General features: G+C 40.8%; 1 protein-coding gene across 1 annotated transcript in view; it reads right to left on the reverse strand.

Annotated features, from left to right (window-relative positions):
* CCDC171 (coiled-coil domain containing 171) overlaps positions 1-21,844 on the reverse strand; it is a 378,568-nt gene that overhangs the window by 276,376 nt on the left and 80,348 nt on the right. Inside the window, exons 10-12 of the mRNA XM_062208207.1 lie at positions 17,617-17,709; positions 13,344-13,504; positions 5,126-5,264 (exon numbers count right to left, since the gene is read on the reverse strand). Of these exons, the coding sequence (XP_062064191.1) occupies positions 5,126-5,264; positions 13,344-13,504; positions 17,617-17,709 (393 nt within the window). The remainder of the gene's footprint in view (positions 1-5,125; positions 5,265-13,343; positions 13,505-17,616; positions 17,710-21,844) is intronic.

Genomic DNA, 21,844 nt, shown 5'->3' on the forward strand with positions numbered 1-21,844 from the left:
TTAACCCCTTTAGTTTTAAGTATATTTTACAAAAGCAGAAAAACACCTTCTGAAGTAAACCTAGTGGATGACTTAAATTAGAAATATCATCAAGAAACAATAACTTCACCACAAAGTATAACAATCAAAGCGCTTTCCAAAAGTCTATAATGCCAACGATCAGTATTATTATATAACCAGTTAAGCCCCCAAAGTATAAGCAAAAAATATACACTTGACCATTTGCAATCACAAGTTCTTTAGAGAATAAAACATTCTTTGAATAAAACCTCATGAGAACTAGAATTCCCTTTTCAATATATGGTCTCTCCTAAAGCTGCAACTAAATATTACTGAGTGGCAGCAAAACAAATCTCAGGAAATGATGGACTTAAGAAAATTTCATTGAGGAAAGCACAAAACAAGTCTTAATAATACCAATTTGAAAATGAAAGGTCCCCTGCTTCAAGAGAAGCAGATATAAAAACTCAGTAATGGCTAAACAACTGGATCTGTGGAGCCCCCCCATGGACTTTAATACACATAATCATTTAACAGCCTAAGCTAGAAACTCACTTTTAATTAGCAGTTGATTAAAAAATTACATTTTGAAATTAATAGTTCAATTTTTAATTAAAACTTTCAAAAATCAAATTGCCTCAACTTCCATGTTCTGTGTTCATATGTTCATAAGAACATAAAATTAATTTTGTTAATTCCTTATGTTCTATGCTAAAAATAATAATTACGCCATTAATTTACTAATCATGTCTTTTCAATCCACACATATAATAGGAAGGATTTCTCTGACATAAAAGTACAATTAAAGTATCAGAGTGCCTGGGTTCCAGGAGGAGAAGAGGCAGGAAGGCAAGGCCCATCCCCTTAAAAACCCCAGCCTGAACCGGACTGCGCGCTCAGCCCTCTGCCTCTCTGCTGACCCGCCTGCCTGGTGTATTCTCTCCACTCAACCATGTAACCTCGCTCTCCCCCAGTCTGAGCGACTGGGCACGCTTTCTCAGGTTCTATCTGGAGAGATGCCTATCCGTTCTTACGGACGTCCCAATGCTAATAAACCTTGCTATTTTGCTTTCCACTACTCTCTGGCTCACGCCTGAATTCTTTCTTGTGCGAAGGCAAGAAACTTGCCTTCTCCGGTAACCTAACTCTTTAGTCAACAACAATTATGAGCTTAAAACACACAAAAGTAAGACTTTAAAGATGTGGAACTAGAAAAACTCAATTCTTATGCCATTAAAATTGTATCAGTGAATACTTCCATATAGAGAAATTTTTAAAATGTTTTCCTCCCAAAGGAAAACCTACTTTATAGGTTTAACCCTATCACTAATGTATCACCAACCTATTTAATAAATCAATAAAGGAATATGTATAAAATGCATTTAGGAAAAGTGATAAATTAGTTTTTTATAAAAACACTATATTTATTGTTTAAAGTAATAATGTTCTAACTAAATAATTTTTAAACTTTATATTATGATCAAGTAAAAAAACAGAGAACAGTACTAATAAGCATAAAACAGAAAAGTTAAAAGAGAAAGTGATTGGCTGGCGCCACAGCCCACTAGGCTAATCCTCTGCCTGCGGCGCTGGCACCTCAAGTTCTAGTCCTGGTTGGGGCACCGGTTCTGCCCGGTTGCTCCTCTTCCAGTCCAGCTCTCTGCTGTGGCCTGGGAAGGCAGTGGAGGATGGCCCAAGTACTTGGGCCTGCACCCACATGGGAAACCAGGAGGAAGCACCTGGCTCCTGGCTTCGGATCGGCGCAACGCGCTGTCCATAGCGGCAATCTGGGGGGGGGGGGTGAGCCAATGGAAGGAAGACCTTCCTCTCAGTCTCTCTCTCTCTCTCTCACTAACTCTGCCTGTCAAAAAAAAAAAGGGGGGGGGGGGAGGGGGGAATGGAACAAAGACATAAGCCTCAGCCATTCTGGCTCATTGCCCAAAAGATAGATAAACATTGGAATTTATTCCTTGCCCTTGAATCTCAATTGGGTCTCACACCCTATTGCCTTCATACCCCAATCCCCACGTCCACCTGAAAGACCAGTTGCTGGAACACTTGAAAGACCAGATACAGGAATTCTCTGCCTGCTGCCCCTTACCCCCACCCCTAGCCCTAGCCCTCCTAAAATATAAAAAGACCCAGCCCCTGGGGCTTGGGGTCTTCTGCCATGTGTTCCATCAGTGTGCATGCAGGCAGTTGGTCACCCACCTCTATGAATTTATTTTCTCTGAATAAATTTGGTCTGGCTGTAAATTCATACACTGTCTCTTCTCTATTCTGCGCCTCTTTTCCTCACATTTATGGTGCCCCATGTAAGGAGGCACCATTCTGCAACTCTTTTCATAACAGAAAGCTATTAGGAAAGAGAAAAGGAGACAAGAGAAAAAACAGAAAAGCAGAAGGTAGGAGATTGAAATTAAAAAAAAAAAATGGGGTGAATATATCAATAGTTTGAACCACTTAAAGGGGACATAACTTAGTTTGCAAGCTGAATAAATTTTAGCAATCTATTAGGTCTTCAGCAAAGAACTGATATTCACAGATCTGAAACTGCTTTCAGCAATCCATAAATCTTTGTAGAACAATTAGTCTACAATTTTCAGAACAATAGTGTTTAACAGAATGAATATCAAGCAAACAAAGGATGCTGGTAAGCTCCAACTTGTCTTATTTTAAACCATTCATCAAACTGTGATGTTAAAAAAGAAAACATGATTAACCAAGTAAATTTTTTTTAACCACAGAGCACCCATATGCTCATGGTGAGCAAACCCCATTTCATTTTATTATCTGTCTAATCACAGGGTGCAAGAAGACCAGAATTAGAAGAATGTCTTACATACTGCATCCTTAATTCTAACCCTGGGTCACAATATACTGAGTACAATGTCTAGTAAGCAAGTAGACAACTACCCTGCCATATTTTTCTCCACCACTGATTCATATTCCTGAACCATCAATCCATGTAATTTATGTTAATGAATAGACACTAGAGTATTTACTACACAGAGATGTCCTAACTTCCTAAAAAAAAATCTCACCTCAAAATACCCAAACTACAAACTGACCCAAGCAGCAAGTAATGATATCAGTCCCTGACTCAGAACACACTGAATATCTCGAGATAGGGACTGTGCATATACTGGATCATTTGAAAATGCTGAAGAGTTTTAATTTTATCCCACTACCACCTTTCAACCTAGACAACATTGTCCTGGCCACCACTACTTACTATAACCCAGTCACCACCTTTTTGAGAAGAAACAGAATTCATTTCCTCAGTAACTGCTATCACTAAGATTTATGGAATGTGACTGAAAATGAAGAAGCCAAGCCCCTAAGGAAGGTATGTGAAGAAGACAAATAGGTAGTAGGGTTAGGAATATTCTGCAGCAACCAAATAAATCCAGCCCCCAAAAAAATTTTTTTGAGTTGCAGAGGGACACAGAAAGAAAAATAGACAGGGGCTAGTGCTGTGGTGCAGTGGGTTAAAGCCCCAGCCTGCAGAACCAGCATCTTATATGAGTGCCAATTTGAGTCCCAGCTGCTAAACCCCAGATCCAGCTCCCTGCTACAGCCTGGGAAATCAGCAGAGGATGGCCCAAGTCCTTGGGCCCCTGCACCCATGTGGGAGACCAGGAAGAAGCTCCTGGCTCCTGGCTCCTGGCTCCTGGCTTTGGATCAGCTCTGCTCCAGCCATTGCGGCCATCTGGGGAGTGAACCAGCAGATGGAAGACCTCTCTCTGTGTCTATTTCTACCTCTCTCTATAACTCTGCTTTCCAAATAAATAAAAATTTAAAAATTAATTTAAAAAAAGAAAGAAAGAAAAATAGACAGAATTCCTGTCTGTTGATTCACTCTCCAACTACCTATACAGCTTGGGGAGGGCCAAGACAAAGCAAGGAAGCAGGAACTCAATCCATAACTCCCATGTGTGTGGCAGGAACCCAATCACTTGAGCCATCACCTGCTACTTCCCAGATTCTACACTGGCGAGAAGCTAGAATCAGGATCCAGAGCCAGGAATTGAACACAGACACTGAAATGAGTGTATTAACTGGCATCTTAACCTATAGACAAAACATCCACCCCTCAATCGACAAATTTTCATCAAGGCAAACATTATAGTGGACTATGAGTATATAAAATGAATGAAGTTAACCTCAGTGTATATTCATAGTCACTTAGGAGGGATAATTCACTAAGATTTTGGCGAGTGTTATGATAAAGATATTTAACTAAGAATGAAAGAAATACAGTTGGTGAGGGGAAGAATTTTGACTTAAGGCAGAAGGAAGACTAGGAAAAGATTGAATCATGGAAAGTTTCACAGATTGCAAGATATCCAAACTGGGCATTACATAATATATGAGAATCTGTTAATGGAAAAGAAGAGAAAGAACATTTTATTCAACATGGGTCAAAAAAATTAATAGCTTCAACAAATGCATGCACATTTAAAAAAAAATATGTATTTAAAAACCCAAAAGCATTCTATTGTGGCTGAAGCAAGACAGAGAGAGCAACGGCAAAGATGCTAGAAAAATTAACACAAAGTCAAAGACGAGGGGTTTAGATTATCTGACAAGAAGATGGACTTTATTTACTTTGAAAGCAACAGGCAGACACTAATGCTTTTTACATAAAGGGAGGTTGACAAGAACAGGTCAATATTTGAGAAAGAGAAATTTGATGATGGTATGAAAGCTAGATTACTGAGAAATGCAGCTAGAGTAATCAGGTATAAAAAATTATAAAAGGAAGTCTTTGAAATCCTCAGATCTATTGATTCTAAAACCTGAGTCTTGCTTTTACATGGGTAATACTGCTGTATACACTTTAAAAAAAAGAAAAAAAAAGATTCCTGAATAATTTTAAAACATTTTATAATTCAGTTTTACTAATTCAGCTAGTGTCCCCAATTATTCCAAATCAGAGAGGTTTTATTATGTATGTCTTTGATGTAATCAGCATTTCTAGATTTGAAATTTGTATCAATGTCACTAAAATTAGTTTCGTACTCTATCAACTCATAGTATGTAGTGTGGAGAAAAAAACCTACTACTCATCAAACATGACCCAATAAAGTAAGTGCCATAGGGTTTTCTTTTTTATCCTTACCATTACAAGTTCTTCCTGTAATTCACTGCAACTTTTTTCATTATACTGAAGTCTCTTTGAAAGGTCTATAATTACTTTCTTCTGTTCCTCGATCTCTTCATTTAGTTTCTTGTTTTTGGAGAAATATTCTCTTTCTAACCTGAAAAGTTAAAAGTGTCAGAGCAGATTTTTCAAATATGCTTTCATCAATTACTATACACCTTTAACATAAGTTGCAGATGTACTATATATTATGTTTGCAGGTCAACAGACTTTTTAAAGACCATCTTCCCTCTTTTCAAATAAAAAGGATTACCTTTTTTAGTATTTGCTTTTTTTTATTTTTACCTACTTGAAAGGCAGAATTATAGAGAGGGAAGAAGAAAGAGAAAGATCTTCCATCTGCTAGTATACTCTAAATTCCCACAACAGCCAGAGCTAGACCAGGCCAAAGCCAAGAGCCCAGAACTCCACCTGGGTCTCCCATATAAGTGACCGGAATCCCAGAACGATAGCTATCACCTAATGCTTCCGAAGTGCACATTAGCAGGAAAACTGCAACTGGAAGCAGAGCCAGGACCTAGAACCTAGGCACTCTAATATAGGATATAGGCATTCCATGTGGTGTTTTAACCACTACACCAAACATCCACCCCAGGATTACACATTTCAAATGAAAAACTTTAAGCAAATAATGCTTCTCCATTGATATCAGGTATTTATTTATACTATGCCCAACATGATAAGCAAAATAGATTTGGTTAGTGATTATACAGTCACACTATTTTACTAAAATCAATTGATTTGAAAGGCAGAATAATAGAGAGAGAGACAGAGAGAGAGAGCGCACAAGAGCTCTTCAATCCACTGGTTCATTTCCAAATGCCAATTACAACTGTGGTTGGATCAGGATGAAGCCAGAAGCCATGAAATTATTCTGAGTCTCCCACATAGGTGGCAGGTACCTAAGCACTTGGGCCATCATCCCCTGCCTTCCTAGGCAAGTTAGCAGGAAGCCAGATAAGAAGCACCGGAGCCAAGACTTGAACCTGTACCTTGATTTGGGATGGGAGTGCCCCAAGCCGCAGCTTAACCCACTACACCACAAGGTCTGTCACTCACACCATTATTTTATTTTATATTTTAAGATTTATTTATTTTATCTCAGGGGCAGAGTTACAGACAGAGAGAGGGAGAGACAGAGAAAAAGGTCTTCCGTCCACTGGTTTACTCCCCAGATGGCCACAACGGCTGGAGCTGGGCCGATCTGAAGCCAGGAGCCAGGAGCTTCTTTGGGGTCTCCAACATGGGTGCAGGGGCCTAAGCACTCAGGCCATTTTCACTACTTTCCTAAGCCATCAGCAGGGAGCTAGATTGGAAGTGGAGCAGCCAGGACTCAAACTGGTGCCCATAAAAATCGATCAAAATAGAGAAATAATAAGAAAATTAGAAAATCAATCCAGAAGTCTCCAACATATAAATACTGAGTTCCAGAAAGAGAAAATAAAAAAATACAAAGAAATCAACAAAGCATGAGAAAATGTTCAGGATCACTAGCCCTCAGGGAAATGCAAATCAAAACCACAATGAGGTTCACCCTCACCCCAGTTAGAATGGTTTTCATATAGAAATCAACAAACAACTAATGCTGGTGAGGATGTGGAGAAAAAGGTACACTAATCCACTGTTGGTGGGAATGTAAACTGGTAAAGCCACTATGGAAGTCAGTTTGGAGATATCTCAGAAATATGAGTATAGACCTACAATATGACCCAACCATCCCACTCCTGGGAATTTACCCAAGGGAAATGAAATCAGCAAATAAAAGAGCTATCTGCACCGCCATGTTTATTGCAACTCAAGTCACAATAGCTAAGACATGGAATCAACCTAAATGCCCACCAACAGAAGACTGGATAAAGAAATTGTGGGATATGTACTCTATGGAATCCTACAAGGTAGTTTAAAAAAAAAAAAAAATCTGGTCTTTTCCAGCAAAATGGATGAATATGGAAAACAGCATACTTAGTGAAATCAGTCAGTCCCAAAGGGACAAATACCATATGTTCTCCCTGATCTGTGATAACTAATAGAAGCACCTAAAAGGAAATCTGTAGAAGTGAAATTGACACTTTAAGAAGCAATGACTTGAACAGTTATTGTCATGACTGTCCAGAAACAGTTCTTTTTTGTGTTTTTTTTTTCCTTAATGGAGAATAGGACTGGGAATGGGAGAGGGAGGAGGAGGTGTGGTGGGAGTAGGGGTGGGAAGGTGGGTATGGTGGGAAGAATCACTATATCCCTAAAGTTGTACTCATGAAATCTGTATTTAATAAATAAAAGGTTTCTTTGAGGGAAAAAAAAAAAAAACTGTGGATCAAATTTATAACTCTGAAATACATACACAAGCTTTTTAGTGGGATCCTGCTTAAATCTTCCAAGCTAAAAACAGAAGCTTAAGAATCTTAACCGGCCGGCGCCGTGGCTTAACAGGCTAATCCTCCGCCTTGCGGCACCGGCACACCAGGTTCTAGTCCCGGTTGGGGTGCCGGATTCTATCCCGGTTGCCCCTCTTCCAGGCCAGCTCTCTGCTATGGCCCAGGAAGGCAGTGGAGGATGGCCCAAGTGCTTGGGCCCTGCACCCGCATGGGAGACCAGGAGAAGCACCTGGCTCCTGGCTTCGGATCAGCACAACGTGCCGGCCGCAGTGGCCATTGGAGGGTGAACCAGCGGCAAAAAGGAAGACCTTTCTCTCTGTCTCCCTCTCTCACTATCCACTCTGCCTGTCAAAAAAAAAAAAAAAGAGTGAACCAGTGACTGAAGACCTCTCTCCTCTCTCTGCCTTTATCTCTGTAACTCTGCCTTTCAAATAAATAAATAAGATCTTTAAAATAAAAAAAAAAAAAAGAATCTTAACCACTACAAGGTTCAGGCAGCACTACCAGTTGTTACATCAGGTCTTCCCAGTAGGTAAAACAACATCCCATCCCAAAACTCTCCAAGTTGTAGATTAAGGGTGTGACTACATTAAGAGTTCAAAGCACTTGAAATACATTAAACAAACTTAGAACTAGTTTGAGAAATGAATGCTTGACAGTATGACCCTCAATATTTTAAAAATATTTTTTAAAGAAAAATCCAAAGAATAGTGAGGAGCACAGGTAGAAAATGAAATAACCTATCCAACTATCCCTCAAGTCATGTCATTCTTTCTTACACCACAGATAACTGAAATGGAACTGCTGGCTGCCATATTACATACAAGGACAAAGAAGGCAGAATTGGAGAAAGGAAGTCACAGAAATTATCAATGACTGTAACCATCACTTAATATTCATTATGTCACATTACTGAACTTTCATTAATAGAGCACAGTTATATAAAGTGGAAGACATGGGACATTAGGTTAAAGCATTAAGATTGTTAGCTAGTGCTTAGTTGGAACATTTAACTAATATTTAGGATGGTCAGTTAGTGCTTATTAGAATAAAAAATTTGAGTAAAACTTTTAAGCACCAAAACACAAACAAAAATAAAAGTTAAGGAAAAAATTTCCTCTGATGAAAAGTACAAGTATGTAGGTTAGCATCTTGGAGCTTCATTGCTAACAAGTATCTTAAAATTCCTCTGGTCTGGTGCCAGCATTGTGGTGTAGCAGGTAAAGCCACTGCTTGCAAAGCTGGAATCCCATATGGGCACCAGTTCAAATCTGGCTGCCCAACGTCTAATCCAGCTTCCTGCAAATGTGCCTGAGAAAGTAGCAGAAGATGAGGCTGGCGCCGCGGCTCACTAGGCTAATCCTCCGCCTTGCGGCGCCAGCATACCGAGTTCTAGTCCTGTTCGGGGCGCCGGATTCTGTCCCGGTTGCCCCTCTTCCAGGCCAGCTCTCTGCTGTGGCCAGGGAGTGCAGTGGAGGATAGCCCAAGTGCTTGGGCCCTGCACCCCATGGGAGACCAGGAGAAGCACCTGGCTCCTGCCTTCGGAACAGCGCGGTGCGCCGGCCGCGGCGTGCCAGCCGCGGCGGCCATTGGAGGGTGAACCAACAGCAAAAGGAAGACCTTTCTCTGTCTCTCTCTCTCACTATCCACTCTGCCTGTCAAAAAAAAAAAAAAAAGAAAGAAAGAAAGTAGCAGAAGATGGATAAGTAGATGGATAAGTACTTGGGCTCCTGCACCCTTGTGGGAGACTCAGATGAAGCTCCTGGCTCCTGGCTTCAACTTGGCCCAGTCCCAGCCATTGTACCATTTGGGGAGTGAATCAGCAGATGAAAGACCTCTCTCTCTATCTCCCTCTCTCTCCATCTCTGTAACTAACTCTGCCTTTCAAATAAATAAAATAAATCTTTGGAAAAAAAAACAGAAAGAAAGAATTATCAACCTCTGCTTTAAATTTCCAAAGGCAGGGAATTCACTTTTCCCAAAGAGGCCCATTATTTTATTTTATAGTTAGAAAACTTTACTTGTTGAAAGCTCATTCTGATTTCTAACAGGTTCACCTATAGGTCCTAATGATTACCTCAAAGCAAGGGTAAAGCAGACTGCACTATATTCTACATAAAAGTCTTGCAAATGTAGTTATATGCAGAATAATATTTGAGTACATATTGGGATGCAAGTAAATATGTTAAATGTATAGATTCAAACAATCATTCAAAGGAAATGAAGGAGAATTAAATTCTTAGAATAAAATTCACAAAATATCACTTGGGTCATATTAGAGGAAGAAAATTTTCAGTCAAGAAATTCTAGTTAAAAACATTATAAGCATTACTAATAAAAGCAGTCATAATTTAAATTTTTCCAAACCATTCAGTAAGTGCTATCTTCAAGACTTTTGCCATACCTATTATAACACTGCAGAACTTCACAAAGTTTGTGGAAAATGGAATTAAAACATATGTTTAGGGGAGGGCATTTTGGTCTAGTGGTTAAGACACCCATGTCCCATATCAGAGTACATGGATTTAATACCAGCCTCTAGCTCCTAATTCTAGCTTCTTCTAACGCAGATCCTGAAAGACAGCAGTCATGATTCAAGTAACTGGGCTCCCATCAAACACAAGGAAGAACTGGATTGAGTTCCCAATTCCTGGTTTTGGCCTCAGTCCATCCCCAGACATTGCAGGCATTTGGGGAGTGAACAAGTAGAGAGAGAGCTCTCTTGTTTTCTCTTTCTCCTTCTCTCTCTTTTTCTCTCTTTCTGCCTCCATCATCCCATCTCTTTCAAAAAAAAAATTTAAGATAAGTTTATTTTGGTACAAAAAAAATTTTTAAGTCTATACATACCTTTCAATTATATGTTATATTTTCCACAAATTTTTGAAGACTCATTGTAATTACTATTACTTAATACTTATGTTCAAAATTACTTATGCTAAAATATTTTAAAAGAAATCTTTATATTGTCAGTGTAAATGGAAAACTATTGTCATAAATAGAAACTAAGATTTAAAATAATAGTTTATAATGTCTACTATGGACATATTTTTGGAAACACATTAAGGAATTATAAATTTCTTTTTTTTTTTCTTAAAGCATTTCAGTTATTCTTTTTTTTTGAAGATCTATTTATTTATTTGAAAGAGTTATAGAGAAAGAGGGCTGGCGTCGTGGTGCACTGGGTTAATATTCTGCCTGCAGCGCCAGCATCCCATATGGGCACCGGTTCTAGTCCCGATTGCTCCTCTTCCAGTCCAGCTCTCTGCTATGGCCAGGGAGAGCAGTAGAAGATAGCCAGTGCTTGGGCCCCTGCACCCACGTGGGAGACCAGGAAGAAGCTCCTGGCTCCTGGCTTCAGATCGGCGCAGCTCCAGCCGTTGAGGCCAATTGGGGAGTGAACCAACGAAAGGAAGACCTTTCTCTCTGTCTCTCTCTCACACTGTCTGTAACTCTACCTGCCAAATAAATAAATAAAATCTTTTAAAAAATTTAAAAAAATAGCTACAGAGAGAGAAGAACAGAGAAAAAGAGATCAATTTGCTGGTTCACCCCCTAGATGGCTGCAACTGCTAGCACTGGGACAGGTTGAAGCCAGGAGCTCCATCTAGGTCTCCCACACGGGTGGCAAGGGCCCAAACACCCGGGCCATCCTCTGCTGCCTTTCTGAGGCCACTACCAGGGAGCTGGCTCAGAAGTGGAGCAACCAGAACTCTAGCAGGCACCCATACGTAATGCCGGCATCACAGTATCTTTACTGGTGACACCAAAATGCCAGCCCCAACACAGAATTTTCAAGATGAAAGGTTTTTGAACTGACAAAGGTTAAAACAGTCAGAGTCAGAAGGGTTCTGACTCTACGTATGAGTAGTATATCCTTACTCTTTTTTTGTTTTTGTTTTTTGTTTGTTTGTTTGTTTGTTTTTGACAGGCAGAGTGGACAATGAGAGAGAGAGACAGAGAGAAAGGTCTTCCTTTTGCCATTAGTTCACCCTCCAATGGCCGCCGCGGCCAGTGCACTGTGGCCGGCGCACCGCGCTGATCCTTAGCCAGGAGCCAGGTGCTTCTCCTGGTCCCCCATGCGGGTGCAGGGCCCAAGCACTTGGGCCATCCTCCACTGCACTCCCTGGCCACAGCAGAGAGCTGGCCTGGAAGAGGGGCAACCGGGACAGAATCCGGTGCCCCGACCGGGACTAGAACCCGGGGTGCTGGCGCCGCAGGCAAAGGATTAGCCTAGTGAGCCGTGGCGCCGGGCTTCCTTTCTCTTGTTAAGCCTTGATTTCGACATCTGTAAATTAGGAATTGTTTTAAAAATAAATCTACTGGGGCCAGTGCTGTGGCACAACAGGTTAACACCCCCGTCTGAAGCACCAGCATCTCATATGGGCGCTGGTTCAAGACCTGGCTGCTCCACTTCTGATCCAACTCTGCTACGGCCTGGGAAAGCAGTAGAAGACGGCCCAAGTTCTTGGGCTCCTGCACCCGTGTGGGAGACCCAGAAGAAGCTCCTGGCTCCTGGCTTCAGATAGGCATAGCTCTGGCGTTGCAGGCAACTGGGGAGTGAACCATCGGATGGAAGTCCTCCCTCTCTCTCTCTCTCTCTCTCTGCCTTTCCTCTCTTTGTGTAACTCTGTCAAATCATTAAAATAAATCTTAAAAAAAAAAAAGCTACCTTATAAGGACTTAGATAAAGTCATTGAAACCATGTAATGCCAGGCACATAACAAACTACATGTTAGTCCACACTAGTCACGTGACTACTACTTTTTCAATTTGAGACTATCTTAAGCATTATCTAACTTCACAAAGCTCATTTTATGTGGCCTAGAAATCAGTTTTAAAAGATATTGCACTGGAGCTGGCTCTGTGGTATAGTGGGTTAAAGCCCTGGCCTGCAGGGCTGGCATCCCTATGGGTGCCAGTTCGAGTCCCAGCTACTCCACTTCTGATACAGCTCTCTGCTATGGCCTGAGAAAGCAGTAGAAGATGGCCCAAGTCCTTGGGCCCCTACACCTGTGTGGGAGCTCCTGGATCCTGGCTTTGGATTAGCTCAACCCTGGCCATTGGGGTCATTTGGGGAATGAACCAGCAGATAGAAGAACCTTATTTCTCTCTCTCTGGCTCTACCTCTCTCTGTAACTCTGTCTTTCAAATAAATAAAATAAATCTTTTTTTAAAATAAGATACTGCTTGGCCGGTGCCACAGATCACTAGGCTAATCCTCTGCCTGCGGTGCCAGCACCCCAGGTTCTAGTCCCGGTTGGGGTGCCGGATTCTGTTCCAATTGCTCCTCTTCCAGTCCAGATCTCTGCTGTGGCCTGGGAAGGCCGTGGAGGATGGGCCAAGTGCTTGGGCCCTGCACCCACATGGGAGACCAGGAAGAAGCACCTGGCTCCTGGCTTTGGATCAGCGCAGCGCACCGGCCATAGCGGCCATTTGGGGGGTCAGCCAACAGAAGGAAGACCTTTCTCTCTGTCTCTCTCTCTCTTTCACTGTCTAACTCTGCCTGTCAAGAAAAAAAAAAAAGATACTGCATTATACTCATAAATATTAATGGAAAATACTTTAACATATTTATCCTACTGTATAACTGCATTTCTAGGAACTTGAAATACTTCAAATTTTAGAGAGCATGTCCATATTTACCTATACTAGGATGTTTAGTTACACCTTATGAAGTCCCTTGCCTATAATATATTCCTGACATTAAAGGGAACAATAGCTAAAATAATATATATTCATATGTAAATAGCTTTAATAAAATCTTTATATTAATTCAGAGAATTTTACAGCAAAATACTTACAAATTTAGTTTTGCAAAGCTCTCTTGTGCATTGAGCTTTTCTCGTTCATATGCACTTTCAACTTCTTTAAATTCATTCTTGATCATTTCCAAATCAGCAACAGCTTCTGCTTGGCTAGCCTTCTCTACTTGCAAAGCTCCTTCAAGGTCTCGGATCCGTAACTACCAGGTGACAGAGAAATAATTAAAACAAGATAAGAAATGCAAGCATCCATCTTAAATTGATAAACAGCATATTATCATTCATCCAAACACTTATCTCTTTCTGCTTTCTTCTCTCTTTCTGGTTTAAAAATGAAAATAAAACATACTTTATTTACTCTCTTAATATGCTTAACGGAAAAGAAAACAGTGGAAAAATAGCAAGTAGTTCTTGGTGCTACGGAAAAGGACAGACACCCATCCCACCAAAGTGCCTTACCATGACCTACTAATCCAGTCAGAGGCTTCTCTTATAAATATGAGAAGTTAAGTGGTTTTTGAAAACTTAAGGGAAGTATTCTTCCTCCCCTATGAGAAACTTTTCCATATGAATATCATCAAAAGTCTAAGAAATTTAATAGATCTTTATATACCTGGACACTTCTTACTGTATAAAAATGAACTTATACACAATACTATTTGACTGAAAAATTTATATTTGTAATGACTTGATATCTGGAATTTGCTTCAAAATTATGTGGGAGTGAGAGAGTGCAGGCGGGTAATGGCTAAGATACAAACCATCTGAGGTAGGTGTTGGCATTGGCTATCAGTACTCAGGGATGCATTTTACTATTCTCTCTAGTTTTGTACACACTTAAAATTTTATATAAGACATTTTAATAACTATATTCTCAAAGCAGGCATTTAGCCTAATAGTTAAGATGTATAAGTCCCATATCAGAGTACCTGGGTTTAATTCTAGATTCCAACTCCTGACTCCAACATCCTGCCAATGCAGACCTTGAGAGGTAGCAATGATGCCTCAAATAATTGGGCTCCTGCCATCCATGTGGGTGACCTGGATTCTGTTCCCAGTTCCTGGCTTTGGTCCTAGCTCAACCCCAGCCACTGAAGGCATTTAGAGAGTGAATCAGCAGATAGAAGTGTGTTTTCTCTCTCTCATTCTCACTCTCTCCCTCTCAAATAAATAATTTTTAAAAAAGATTTACTTATTTACTTGAAAGGCAGGGTTGTTTTTTTTTTTCTTTTTTTGACAGGCAGAGTGGACAGTGAGAGAGAGAGAGAGAGAGAGAGACAGAGAAAAAGGTCTTCCTTTACCATTGGTTCACCCTTCAATGGCCGCTGTGGCTGGTACACTGCGGCCAGCGCACTGCGCTGATCGGAAGGCAGGAGCCAGGTGCTTCTCCTGGTCTCCCATGGGGTGCAGGGCCCAAGCACTTGGGCCATCCTTCACTGCACTACCGGGCCACAGCAGAGAGCTGGCCTGGAAGAGGAGCAACCGGGACAGAATCCAGCACCGCGACCGGGACTAGAACCCAGGGTGCTGGCGCCACAGGCGGAGGATTAGCCTATCGAGCCACGGCGCCGGCCTGAAAGGCAGTTTGAATGAGAGAAAGAGAGAGAGAATCTCCCATCTACTGGTTAACTCCTCAAATGGCTGCAAGGGCTACGGCTGGGTCAAGCTGAAGCCAGAAGCCACAACTCTATCTGTGTCTCCTACATGGGTATAAAGGGCTGAAGCATTTGAGCCATCTTCTGCTGCCTTCTCAGGCATGTTAGCAGGAAGCTGGACTGTAAACAGAGCAACTAGGAAAGCAACCAGCACTACAATATGGGATGTTGGTGTCACAAGAGGTGGCTTAACCTGCTGTGCCACAACACTGGTCCCTAAACAATCATTTTTTAAAAAAGAAAATTACTCCCTGTGTCTACCAATAGTAGAATGGATAAACAAATTACATTCCCAGAAAAGAATATGTAGCTTTAAAAAAAAGTCTGTAAAATTAACTTTTAAATCAAAGGTCTCTATACAGGTCTCCATGTAAGGCTATAGAACAATGCATTGCCAATATACATTGAAAACAATGTTGGGGCAGCATTGTGGCATAGTGGGTAAAGCCATCACCTGCAATGACAGCATCCTACATTGGCGTTGATTTGTGTCTCAGCTGTTCCACTTTCAATCCAGCTCCCTGCTAATGGCCTGGGAAAAGCAGCAGAGGATGGCCCAAGTTCTTGGGCCCTGACCATTAATATGTGAGACCAGGAAGAAGCTCCTGGCTTCTGGCTTCAGCCTTTCCCAGTCCCAGCTGTTGAGGCCATCTGGGAAGTGAACCAGAAAACAGAAGATCGATCTCAACCTATCTCTCCCTCTCCCTCTCTCTCTCCATCTCTCTGTACCTCTTTCAAATAGATGGATGGATGGATGGTTGGAAGGAAGGAAGGAAGGAAGGAAGGAAGGAAGGAAGGAAGGAAGGAAGGAAAGCTCCACCATACCACAATGCATGGTATTCCCCAAAAATAACAAGCACACTCTTATTTAGGAGCTTTACTCATGCATTCTCTCTGTTTAGAATAGCGGTCAGTTACCTTTTTCTGTAAAGGCTTATAGAATAAATATTTTATATTTTATGGGTCATAGGATCTCAATCTAACAAGAATTCATAAACAATCTAAAAAAAATAGTCAGCCGGCGCCGCGGCTCACTAGGCTAATCCTTCACCTTGCAGCGCCGGCACACTGGGTTCTAGTCCCAGTGGGGGCACCGGATTCTATCCCGGTTATCCCTCTTCCAGGCCAGCTCTCTGCTGTGGCACGGGAGTGCAGTGGAGGATGGCCCAAGTCCTTGGGCCTGTACCCCATGGGAGACCAGGATAAGCACCTGGCTCCTGCCATCAAATTGGCGCAGTGTGCAGGCCACAGCGCGCCGGCCGCGGCGGCCATTGGAGGGTGAACCAACGGCAAAAAGGAAGACCTTTCTCTCTGTCTCTCTCTCTCACTGTCCACTCTGCCTGTCAAAAAAAAAAAAAAAAAAGAGAAATGAGGGCACAGCATTTTGAGTAGCGGTTGCTTGGACCAGGTCTGACATGCCCTGAGGGCATTTTTATAAAATTTTATTGGAAGATAGCCATGACTATTTTTTTTTTTTTTTTTTGACAGGCAGAGTGGATAGTGACAGAGAGAGACAGAGAGAAAGGTCTTCCTTTTTGCCGTTGGTTCACCCTCCAATGGCCACCGCGGCCGGCGCATCACACTGATCCGAAGCCAGGAGCCAGGTGCTTCTCCTGGTCTCCCATTGGGTGCAGGGCCCAAGGACTTGGGCCATCCTCCACTGCCTTCCCAGGCCATAGCAGAGAGCTGGCCTGGAAGAGGGGCAACGGGGATAGAATCCGGCGCCCCAAACAGGACTAGAACCTGGTGTGCTGGCGCCACAAGGCAGAGGATTAGCCTAGTGAGCCGCGGCGCCAGCCTCTCATTTCTCTTAGAAATGCCATCACAGGGACCAGAGCAGTGGCACAGCTGGTAAAGTCACCACCTGCAGTGCTAACATCCCATATGGGCACCAGTTTGAGTCCCGGCTGCTCCACTTTCAATCCAGCTCTCTGCTATGGCCTGGGAAAGCAATAGAAGATGGCTCAAGTCCTTGGGCCCCTGCACTCGCGTGGGAGACCCGGAAGAGGATCCTGGCTCCTGGCTCCTGGCTTCGGATTGGTGCAGGTCTGGCTATTGTCGCTAATTGGGGATTGAACCAGTGGATAGAAGACCCCTCTCTCTCTCTCTGTCTCTGCATCTGCCTCTCTGTAACTCTTTAAATAAACAAATAAATCTTTAAAAATAAATAAATAAAAGGAAAACCCATCTCATTCTCCAACCCCTAGCAAAAACACTATTATCCTTAGGGATGCCTCCATTTAATTCTAAGATTTGGGCTGGTGCTGTAGCATAGTGGGTTAGGGAAGGAAAAGTGGGTTAGGGAAGTTTTCTGTAAAGGATCGGATGGTAAATATTCACATTTTGAGCTTCCTAGTCCCTAAGGTCTCTGCCACAACTACTCTACCTGCCATTTTAGCACAAAAGCAGGCGGAGACAAGATGAAACTTCACAAGAACAATGGGTGAGACCTGGCCTGTAGGCTATAGTGTCAACTTCTCCATTAACATAATATATCCTCAACTGTATCCCTATCATAAATACAGCAATAAGGATCACTGCAATACATTCTCCATTCCAAATGTACATGTTGGTTCTCTGAACATAGCACTGCTTTACTTGGCTGTTATAATACAATTTAAGAAAATACATACCAAAAATACTTGTTCACATCTTACCTGAATAATTTCAGAATTAAATTTTGATTCTAGATGTGCTGCTCTTTCTGCTTCAATATTTTCTTCTAATTTCCTCACTCTTAGAGTAGTTGCCTAAAAACAAATTAAAACTCATAATCATTGGTATTCAAAGTAGATATGGATTACTATATTGCATAATTGTAATTAGCACTTTAGGTTACCATAGTTGTGGTCTTTGGTGTTCTTGTTTATTTGGTTTTGCTTTTTTTATTTTTTTTCACTTTGTAGGAGTGAAGTTTAAACTCATATTCAAGAAGAATGGTCCACAGCTTGCTTTTTCATTTTTCAGTTTTACTGGGGTACAATTCATATATAACAATCTACATATATTGGAAGTATACAACTTGGTAAGGTTTCACAAATAAACATCCATGAAATCATTGCCACAGTCACCCTTAAAAGATTCTTTATGTCCCTCGGTAAAGTATTCCTCCAGCCCTCTGCCACCCCACCCCCCTTTCCAAGTAACAACCAACCTGCTAATTCTGCCCTATAGAGGAGTTTGTATTTCCTGGAATTCTATGTCAGTTGAATCCTATAATGCAAACTCTTTATTGCCTGGCTTCTTCTCCCCTGCAGAAGTATTTTGAAATTTATCTGTGTGATTGCAGGCTACAACAGCTCATTCCTTTTTATTGTCAAACACACTTCCACTGTGTTAATACCACACTGGTTTCTCTGTTGACCTGCAAACAGACATTTGTTTCCAGTGTGGACTATCACAAATAAAGCTGCTATGAGCGTGTATTGCAAGGACATATACTTTCATTTCTCTGGGATAACTAGTGAGGAGCAGAATGACTGGGTCAAATGGACCGTGTATACTGAATATTTTAAGAGACTGATATAGTATTTTCCAAAGTGGTCATACCACAGCAATGTATGAAATTTCCTGCTGTTCCACATCTTCAACATTTGTTATGCTCATTTATTTGTTTGTTTTATTGTGGGGAGTATTACAGACATTCAAATAGGCACCTCATTTTAGTTTTAATTTATATTTCCTTTCTCATGTCCCTATTTGCCATTTGTATATCTTCTTGAGTGAAGGCTCTACTAACATCTTTCCTGATGTTTTAATTGATTTATTTTCATTTTATGATTTTTGAGGGCATTTGGCAGACTACTTAAGATGCTGATTGGGACACCCATATTCCATATAGGAGTGCCTGAGTTGGAGTCCCAGCTGTGCTCTGATTCCAATTTCCTGCTAATGCACACCCTGGAATGCAAAGAGAAATTAAATTCCTGCCACCCACTTGGGAGACCTACGTTCTAAGTTCTTGGCTTTGGCCCAGCCCAGTCCTGGGGAATGAAGCAGTAGATGGCAGCTTTTTCTCAGTCTTTCTGCCTCTCAAATAATCAATTTTATAAAAATCTTTAAACATAGAGTAACCAATGACCCACCAATTACACTCCTATATACATACCCAAGAGAAATGAAAGCATGTTCAAACAAAAAATGTCATATACAAAAGTTCATAATAGCCAAAGGTGGAAAAGACAAAAATGTCTATCACTAATGAAAGGATTAAACAAGATGCGGTATATACACAAAATGGAATATTATCCAGCCAGAAAAAGGAATGATGTACCAATACTTGGAAACATATATAAAAATATGAAACTAGTCAGAGACAAAAGGTCACATATTGTATGATTCTAGTCATATGAAATTTCCAGAATCGGTACATCCATGGAGACAGAAAGTAAATTAGCATTTCCAAGTATAAGGGAGTAAGGAGAAAGAAGTGAGTGTTAATGGATATGATGTTTCTTAGTGTGATAATGAAAATGTTCTGGAATTAGATATTAAGGTGAATTAATAGTTGTACAACATTCTGAATATACTGAAAATCCCTGAATTATACAGTTTAAAATACTTTAAATGGGTGAATTTTATGATATATGAAATATACCTCAACAGAATTAAAAGAATTAAGAGGAAGAACCAAGGACAATATCAAAGAAGTGACAGTCACCTAATTTAAACTTCTGAATCCCACTGCTGAAAACAGTTCCTTCAAAATGCTGTCTTTATATCTCAGAATAAGGGACTGCCAAGGTTGTAGGCATAAAGCACACTGCATACTGAAATTCTTGTATTTAGTTCAGGCCAGAATGCACATTATCACAGTTAGGTAATATTAACCAATACCAATTTTAGAAATAATTTTTTAGTATAAATGCCACAGGGTAAAGTTCCCACCCTTAAAGAATGGAAGCTGGCCTTTATGGTATCTAGTATACTCATTTTACAGTCTGTAAAACCAGAAGGAGTCCAGCCATTCACAAGCAAATAGTCCACAGGTGTCGAGAATATTTTTTTAAAGATTTATTTTATTTTATTTGAAAGAGTTAGAGAGGTAGAACCAGAGAGAGAGGTCTTCCATCTGCTGGTTCACTCCCCAAATGACCACAACGGACAGAGCTGAGCTGATTCAAAGCCAGGAGCTTCCTCCGGGTCTCCCATGAAGCTTGCAGGGGCCCAAGGACTTGGGCCATCTTCTACCGCTTTCCCAGGTCATAGCATAGAGCTAGATTGAAAGTGGAGCATCTGGGACTCAAACCAGAGCCCATATGGGATGCCAGTGCTGCAGGCCAGGGCCTTGACCTGCTGCGCCACATGCCAGCCCCAGAGAATATTTTAAAAGCTAGAAAAGGGCAGATACATGGAAGAAGCTATTCTAACAATGGTAAAATATATTTTCAGATTCTAAAAAAACTACCTATGTAAGTTTCTCTATCTAGTCAGATTTTTTTTTTTTATTTTTTTTTTTTTTTTATTTGACAGGTAGAGTTGTAGACAGTGAGAGAGAGAGACAGAGAGAAAGGTCTTCCTTCCGCTGGTTCACTCTCCAAATGGCCACTATGGCCGGCGCTGCGCTGATACAAAGCCAAGAGCTAGGTGCTTCTTCCTGGTCTCCCATGCGGGTGCAGGGCCCAAGCACTTGGGCCATCCTCCACTGCCCTTCCAGGCCACAGCAGAGAGCTGGACTGGAAAAGGAGCAACCAGGACTAGAACTGGTGCCCATATGGGATGCTGGCGCCGCAGGTGGAGAATTAACCAAGTGAGCCACAGCGCTGGCCCTAGTCAGATGTTTTGTTAAAATACAAAATATTCAGTGATTCTGTGACAAAAGATTCAACAATTAAAGTCTTCATTTCTTATGTTGATGTTCTATTGTATCATTTAATTATCTGGTTGTCACTCCGAAAATCAAGAAGAGATTCTATTTTTCCTGACTAGATCAAAACCAAACCAGCTGAAATAATAAACCAGAGATTGCATCCCTTATTTTCACACTTTCCTGTTTGGAATGAAATAACCAAAAGAAAATAAATTTATAGAAGTTTATTATTACTAAAACTATAAATAAATCAATAAGGACACTAAGAAAAGTCAAGTCTTCAAACAAACTCCTTCCAAGAGTAGACTTTTTAATTTTTATTAAAGACTTCCTAATAATTTTTTATTCTAGTTTGGTGAATTAATTCTAACATCCAGCAGAGGGTGCTAAAGGAACATTAACATACTGTACACCAAATTTTTTTTACCAATCATACTGCATTAAAGAACGAATATAACACTCATAATCTATCCCGCTGACATTTAATTCTAATCAACAAAGCAAGAGCAGAAAGAATAAAAGAATTATGATTAAATACATAATCCAACATAAATTCATATATACCACAGGTCAGTTTGCCTATAATACAACAAAATATGTAACACAAAATAAACATTTATTAGACAGTTTACATATTCCTTCCTACTGCAATATACTGTCAAAAAGTTATTTCAGTAAATATTATGTGTTAATCTCTTTTTCCTTGTCTGATTTGTGTCTCATTAAATCATATTAAGCTTAAAGAACCTACTACACTTTTATAAATGAATTTTCATAAAGTGGTCCTCGAAGAAGGAAGTACTTTTTTCTGAACAGAGGAGAGAACTTCCACTTTGCTTATGGCCTTGTGTAAATACTGACGGAGTTTGTAGATTCAAAAGGCCTAGACAGCTCATGTCAAGAGCCTCAGGTGATCACTGACATCATACATTAGAGTGTTAATTGTAAAATTAACAACAGAAGTCACTGTGCACTAACTTCCCATGCAGGACCTCTGTCCTCAAAGAGTTGTATTATAATTATGTCTAAGTGCTCACAAAAGATGTATCATTTTTGGGTGTTTCTTTAAAGCTAAT

The sequence above is a fragment of the Lepus europaeus genome, chromosome 12 (assembly GCF_033115175.1).
Source record: "Lepus europaeus isolate LE1 chromosome 12, mLepTim1.pri, whole genome shotgun sequence".
NCBI lineage: Eukaryota > Metazoa > Chordata > Mammalia > Lagomorpha > Leporidae > Lepus > Lepus europaeus.